Source organism: Nothobranchius furzeri, chromosome 7 (genome assembly GCF_043380555.1).
Source record: "Nothobranchius furzeri strain GRZ-AD chromosome 7, NfurGRZ-RIMD1, whole genome shotgun sequence".
NCBI lineage: Eukaryota > Metazoa > Chordata > Actinopteri > Cyprinodontiformes > Nothobranchiidae > Nothobranchius > Nothobranchius furzeri.
Window position 1 is genome coordinate 32,337,397 of NC_091747.1, and position 7,743 is coordinate 32,345,139.

The window sequence follows — 7,743 nt, forward strand, 5'->3', positions numbered from 1 at the left end:
ATCACGAGGTGCTTCACAAAAACAAAATCACGAGGTGCTTCACAAAAACAAAATCACGAGGTGCTTCACAAAAACAAAATCACGAGGTGCTTCACAAAATCACGAGTTGCTTCACAAAATCACGAGGTGCTTTACAAAATCACGAGGTGCTTCACAAAAACAAAATCACGAGGAGCTTCACAAAAACAAAATCACCAGGTGCTTCACAAAAACAAAATCACATGGTGCTTCACAAAAACTAAATCACGAGGTGCTTCACAAAAACAAAATCACGAGGTGCTTCACAAAAACAAAATCACATGGTGCTTCACAAAAACTAAATCACGAGGTGCTTCACAAAAACAAAATCACGAGGTGCTTCACAAAAACAAAATCACGAGGTGCTTCACAAAAACAAAATCACGAGGTGCTTCACAAAATCACGAGGTGCTTCACAAAATCACGAGGTGCTTTACAAAATCACGAGGTGCTTCACAAAATAAAGAGGTGCTTCACAAAATCACAAGGTGCTTCACAAAATCACGAGGTGCTTCACAAAAACAAAATCACGAGGTGATTCACAAAAACATAATCACGAGGTGCTTCACAAAAACAGAATCACAAGGTGCTTCACAAAAACAGAATCACGAGATGCTTCACAAAAACAGAACCACGAGGTGCTTCAAAAAACAGAATCACGAGGTGCTTCACAAAATCAGAATCACGAGGTGCTTCACAAAAACAAAATCACGAGGTGCTTCACAAAAACAAAATCACCAGGTGCTTCACAAAAACAGAATCACGAGGTGCTTCACAAAAACAGAATCACGAGGTGCTTCACAAAAACAGAATCATGAGGTGCTTCACAAAAACAAAATCACGAGGTGCTTCACAAAAACAAAATCACGAGGTGCTTCACAAAAACAAAATCACGAGGTGCTTCACAAAAACAAAATCACGAGGTGCTTTACAAAATCACGAGGTGCTTCACAAAATCACGAGGTGCTTCACAAAATCACGAGGTGCTTCACAAAATCAGGAGGTGCTTCACAAAATCAAAATAACGAGGTGCTTCACAAAAACAAAATCACGAGGTGCTTCACAAAATCACGAGGTGCTTCACAAAATCACGAGGTGCTTCACAAAAACAAAATCACGAGGTGCTTCACAAAAACAAAATCACGAGGTGCTTCACAAATCAAAATCACGAGGTGCTTCACAAAATCACGAGGTGCTTCACAAAAACAAAATCACGAGGTGCTTCAAAAAAACAAAATCAGTGGTGCTTTACAAAAACAAAATCACGAGGTGCTTCACAAAAACAAAATCACGAGGTGCTTCACAAAAACAAAATCACCAGGTGCTTCACAAAAACAGAATCACGAGGTGCTTCACAAACACAAAATCACAAGGTGCTTCACAAAAACAGAATCACGAGGTGCTTCACAAAAACAGAATCACGAGGTGCTTCACAAAAACAAAATCACGAGGTGCTTCACAAAAACAAAATCAGTGGTGCTTTACAAAAACAAAATCACGAGGTGCTTCACAAAAACAAAATCACAAGGTGCTTCACAAAAACAAAATCACCAGGTGATTCACAAAAACAAAATCACGAGGTGCTTCAAAAAAAACAAAATCAGTGGTGCTTTACAAAAACAAAATCACGAGGTGCTTCACAAAAACAAAATCACAAGGTGCTTCACAAAAACAAAATCAACAGGTGATTCACAAAAACAAAATCACGAGGTGCTTCACAAAAACAAAATCACGAGGTGCTTCACAAAAACAAAATCACGAGGTGCTTCACAAAATCACGAGGTGCTTCACAAAATCACGAGGTGCTTCACAAAATCACGAGGTGCTTCACAAAAACAAAATCACCAGGTGCTTCACAAAAACAAAATCACGAGGTTCTTCACAAAAAAAGAATCACGAGGTGCTTCACAAAAACAAAATCATGAGGTGCTTCACAAAAACAGAATCACGAGGTGCTTCACAAAAACAAAATCATGAGGTGCTTCACGAAAACAGAATCACCAGGTGCTTCACAAAAACAGAATCAAGAGGTGCTTCACAAAGACAAAATCACGAGGTGCTTCACAAAGACACAATCACGAGGTGCTTCACAAAAACAAAATAACCAGGTGCTTCACAACAACAAAATCACGAGGTGCTTCACCAAAACAAAATCACCAGGTGCTTCACAAAAATAAAATCACGAGGTGCTTCACAAAAACAGAATCACGAGGTGCTTCACAAAAACAAAATCACGAGGTGCTTCACAAAAACAGAATCACGAGGTGCTTCTCAAAAACAGAATCACGAGGTGCTTCACAAAAACAAAATCACGAGGTGCTTCACAAAAACAAAATCACGAGGTGCTTCGAAAAAACAAAATCACGAGGTGCTACACAAAAACAAAATCACGAGGTGCTTCACAAAATCACGAGGTGCTTCACAAAAACAAAATCACGAGGTGCTTCACAAAAACAAAATCACGAGGTGCTTCACAAAATCACGAGGTGCGTCACAAAAACAAAATCACGAGGTGCTTCACAAAAACAAAATACCGAGGAGCTTCACAAAAACAAAATCACGAGGGGCTTCACAAAAACAAAATCACGAGGTGCTTCACAAAAACAGAATCACGAGGTGCTTCACAAAAACAAAATCACGAGGTGCTTCACAAAAACAAAATCACGAGGTGCTTCACAAAAACAAAATCACGAGGTGCTTTACAAAATCACGAGGTGCTTCACAAAATCACGAGGTGCTTCACAAAATCACGAGGTGCTTCACAAAATCACGAGGTGCTTCACAAAATCAAAATCACGAGGTGCTTCACAAAAACAGAATCACGAGGTGCTTCACAAAAACAGAATCACGAGGTGCTTCACAAAAACAGAATCACGAGGTTCTTCACAAAAACAAATTCACGAGGTGCTTCATAAAAACAAAATCACGAGGTGCTTCACAAAAACAAAAACACGAGGTGCTTCACAATAACAAAATCACGAGGTGCTTAACAAAAACAAAATCACGAGGTGCTTCAAAAAAAACAAAATCAGTGGTGCTTTACAAAAACAAAATCACGAGGTGCTTCACAAAAACAAAATCACAAGGTGCTTCACAAAAACAAAATCACCAGGTGATTCACAAAAACAAAATCACGAGGTGCTTCACAAAAACAAAATCACGAGGTGCTTCACAAAATCACGAGGTCCTTCACAAAATCACGAGGTGCTTCACAAAAACAAAATCACCAGGTGCTTCACAAAATCACGAGGTCCTTCACAAAATCACGAGGTGCTTCACAAAAACAAAATCACCAGGTGCTTCACAAAAACAAAATCACGAGGTTCTTCACAAAAAAAGAATCACGAGGTGCTTCACAAAAACAAAATCACGAGGTGCTTCACAAAAACAGAATCACGAGGTGCTTCACAAAAACAAATCATGAGGTGCTTCACGAAAACAGAATCACGAGGTGCTTCACAGAAACAGAATCAAGAGGTGCTTCACAAAGACAAAATCACGAGGTGCTTCACAAAGACACAATCAAGAGGTGCTTCACAAAAACAAAATCACCAGGTGCTTCACAAAAACAAAATCAGTGGTGCTTTACAAAAACAAAATCACGAGGTGCTTCACAAAAACACGAGGTGCTTCACAAAAACAAAATCACGAGGTGCTTCAAAAAAACAAAATCAGTGGTGCTTTACAAAAACAAAATCACGAGGTGCTTCATAAAAAAATCACGAGGTGCTTCACAAAAACAAAATCACGAGGTGCTTCACAAACACAAAATCACGAGGTGCTTCACAAAAACAGAATCACGAGGTGCTTCACAAAAACAGAATCACGAGGTGCTTCACAGAAACAAAATCACGAGGTGCTTCACAAAAACAAAATCACGAGGTGCTTCACAAAAACAAAATCACGAGGTGCTTCACAAAAACAAAATCACGAGGTGCTTCACAAAATCACGAGGTGCTTCACAAAAACAAAATCACGAGGTGCTTCAAAAAAACAAAATCAGTGGTGCTTTACAAAAACAAAATCACGAGGTGCTTCACAAAAACAAAATCACAAGGTGCTTCACAAAAACAAAATCACCAGGTACTTCACAAAAACAAAATCACGAGGTGCTTCACAAAAACAAAATCACGAGGTGCTTCACAAAAACAAAATCACGAGGTGCTTCACAAAATCACGAGGTGCTTCACAAAATCACGAGGTGCTTCACAAAATCACGAGGTGCTTCACAAAATCACGAGGTGCTTCACAAAAACAAAATCACCAGGTGCTTCACAAAAACAAAATCACGAGGTTCTTCACAAAAAAAGAATCACGAGGTGCTTCACAAAAACAAAATCATGAGGTGCTTCACAAAATCAGAATCACGAGGTGCTTCACAAAAACAAAATCATGAGGTGCTTCACGAAAACAGAATTACCAGGTGCTTCACAAAAACAGAATCAAGAGGTGCTTCACAAAGACAAAATAACGAGGTGCTTCACAAAGACACAATCACGAGGTGCTTCACAAAAACAAAATAACCAGGTGCTTCACAACAACAAAATCACGAGGTGCTTCACCAAAACAAAATCACCAGGTGCTTCACAAAAATAAAATCACGAGGTGCTTCACAAAAACAGAATCACGAGGTGCTTCACAAACACAAAATCACAAGGTGCTTCACAAAAACAGAATCACGAGGTGCTTCACAAAAACAAAATCACCAGGTGCTTCACAAAAACAGAATCACGAGGTGCTTCACAAACACAAAATCACAAGGTGCTTCACAAAAACAGAATCACGAGGTGCTTCACAAAAACAGAATCACGAGGTGCTTCACAAAAACAAAATCACGAGGTGCTTCACAAAAACAAAATCAGTGGTGCTTTACAAAAACAAAATCACGAGGTGCTTCACAAAAACAAAATCACAAGGTGCTTCACAAAAACAAAATCACCAGGTGATTCACAAAAACAAAATCACGAGGTGCTTCAAAAAAAACAAAATCAGTGGTGCTTTACAAAAACAAAATCACGAGGTGCTTCACAAAAACAAAATCACAAGGTGCTTCACAAAAACAAAATCAACAGGTGATTCACAAAAACAAAATCACGAGGTGCTTCACAAAAACAAAATCACGAGGTGCTTCACAAAAACAAAATCACGAGGTGCTTCACAAAATCACGAGGTGCTTCACAAAATCACGAGGTGCTTCACAAAATCACGAGGTGCTTCACAAAAACAAAATCACCAGGTGCTTCACAAAAACAAAATCACGAGGTTCTTCACAAAAAAAGAATCACGAGGTGCTTCACAAAAACAAAATCATGAGGTGCTTCACAAAAACAGAATCACGAGGTGCTTCACAAAAACAAAATCATGAGGTGCTTCACGAAAACAGAATCACCAGGTGCTTCACAAAAACAGAATCAAGAGGTGCTTCACAAAGACAAAATCACGAGGTGCTTCACAAAGACACAATCACGAGGTGCTTCACAAAAACAAAATAACCAGGTGCTTCACAACAACAAAATCACGAGGTGCTTCACCAAAACAAAATCACCAGGTGCTTCACAAAAATAAAATCACGAGGTGCTTCACAAAAACAGAATCACGAGGTGCTTCACAAAAACAAAATCACGAGGTGCTTCACAAAAACAGAATCACGAGGTGCTTCTCAAAAACAGAATCACGAGGTGCTTCACAAAAACAAAATCACGAGGTGCTTCACAAAAACAAAATCACGAGGTGCTTCGAAAAAACAAAATCACGAGGTGCTACACAAAAACAAAATCACGAGGTGCTTCACAAAATCACGAGGTGCTTCACAAAAACAAAATCACGAGGTGCTTCACAAAAACAAAATCACGAGGTGCTTCACAAAATCACGAGGTGCGTCACAAAAACAAAATCACGAGGTGCTTCACAAAAACAAAATACCGAGGAGCTTCACAAAAACAAAATCACGAGGGGCTTCACAAAAACAAAATCACGAGGTGCTTCACAAAAACAGAATCACGAGGTGCTTCACAAAAACAAAATCACGAGGTGCTTCACAAAAACAAAATCACGAGGTGCTTCACAAAAACAAAATCACGAGGTGCTTCACAAAATCACGAGGTGCTTCACAAAATCACGAGGTGCTTCACAAAATCACGAGGTGCTTCACAAAATCAAAATCACGAGGTGCTTCACAAAAACAGAATCACGAGGTGCTTCACAAAAACAGAATCACGAGGTGCTTCACAAAAACAGAATCACGAGGTTCTTCACAAAAACAAAATCACGAGGTGCTTCATAAAAACAAAATCACGAGGTGCTTCACAAAAACAAAAACACGAGGTGCTTCACAATAACAAAATCACGAGGTGCTTAACAAAAACAAAATCACGAGGTGCTTCAAAAAAAACAAAATCAGTGGTGCTTTACAAAAACAAAATCACGAGGTGCTTCACAAAAACAAAATCACAAGGTGCTTCACAAAAACAAAATCACCAGGTGATTCACAAAAACAAAATCACGAGGTGCTTCACAAAAACAAAATCACGAGGTGCTTCACAAAATCACGAGGTCCTTCACAAAATCACGAGGTGCTTCACAAAAACAAAATCACCAGGTGCTTCACAAAATCACGAGGTCCTTCACAAAATCACGAGGTGCTTCACAAAAACAAAATCACCAGGTGCTTCACAAAAACAAAATCACGAGGTTCTTCACAAAAAAAGAATCACGAGGTGCTTCACAAAAACAAAATCACCAGGTGCTTCACAAAATCACGAGGTCCTTCACAAAATCACGAGGTGCTTCACAAAAACAAAATCACCAGGTGCTTCACAAAAACAAAATCACGAGGTTCTTCACAAAAAAAGAATCACGAGGTGCTTCACAAAAACAAAATCACGAGGTGCTTCACAAAAACAGAATCACGAGGTGCTTCACAAAAACAAATCATGAGGTGCTTCACGAAAACAGAATCACGAGGTGCTTCACAGAAACAGAATCAAGAGGTGCTTCACAAAGACAAAATCACGAGGTGCTTCACAAAGACACAATCAAGAGGTGCTTCACAAAAACAAAATCACCAGGTGCTTCACAAAAACAAAATCAGTGGTGCTTTACAAAAACAAAATCACGAGGTGCTTCACAAAAACACGAGGTGCTTCACAAAAACAAAATCACGAGGTGCTTCAAAAAAACAAAATCAGTGGTGCTTTACAAAAACAAAATCACGAGGTGCTTCATAAAAAAATCACGAGGTGCTTCACAAAAACAAAATCACGAGGTGCTTCACAAACACAAAATCACGAGGTGCTTCACAAAAACAGAATCACGAGGTGCTTCACAAAAACAGAATCACGAGGTGCTTCACAAAAACAAAATCACGAGGTGCTTCACAAAAACAAAATCACGAGGTGCTTCACAAAAACAAAATCACGAGGTGCTTCACAAAAACAAAATCACGAGGTGCTTCACAAAATCACGAGGTGCTTCACAAAAACAAAATCACGAGGTGCTTCAAAAAAACAAAATCAGTGGTGCTTTACAAAAACAAAATCACGAGGTGCTTCACAAAAACAAAATCACAAGGTGCTTCACAAAAACAAAATCACCAGGTACTTCACAAAAACAAAATCACGAGGTGCTTCACAAAAACAAAATCACGAGGTGCTTCACACAAACAAAATCACGAGGTGCTTCACAAAATCACGAGGTGCTTCACAAAATCACGAGGTGCTTCACAAA

General features: G+C 39.2%; 1 protein-coding gene across 1 annotated transcript; it reads left to right on the forward strand.

Moving 5' to 3' along the window:
• Positions 1–544: 544 nt before the first annotated feature.
• On the forward strand, positions 545–6,517 carry LOC139070562 (uncharacterized). The gene is made up of 8 exons (XM_070553032.1): positions 545–681; positions 1,166–1,287; positions 1,651–1,800; positions 3,249–3,366; positions 3,548–3,770; positions 5,919–6,074; positions 6,317–6,394; positions 6,447–6,517. The coding sequence occupies exons 1-8, from the start codon at positions 631–633 to the stop codon at positions 6,500–6,502; spliced, it is 954 nt and encodes a 317-aa protein (XP_070409133.1). The 5' UTR covers positions 545–630; the 3' UTR covers positions 6,503–6,517.
• The last annotated feature ends 1,226 nt before the right edge of the window (positions 6,518–7,743 follow it).

Excerpts from the sequence above, each read along its gene's own strand:
- LOC139070562 (XM_070553032.1), top strand. The coding sequence starts at position 631 with ATGCTTCACAAAAACAGAACCACGAGGTGCTTCAAAAAACAGAATCAC. Across the intron at positions 1,801-3,248 it reads GTGCTTCACAAAATCACGAG|GTGCTTCACAAAATCACGAG; the intron begins GTGCTTCACAAA and ends CAAAATCACCAG. Across the intron at positions 3,367-3,547 it reads CACAAAAAAAGAATCACGAG|GTGCTTCACAAAAACAAAAT; the intron begins GTGCTTCACAAA and ends CACAATCAAGAG.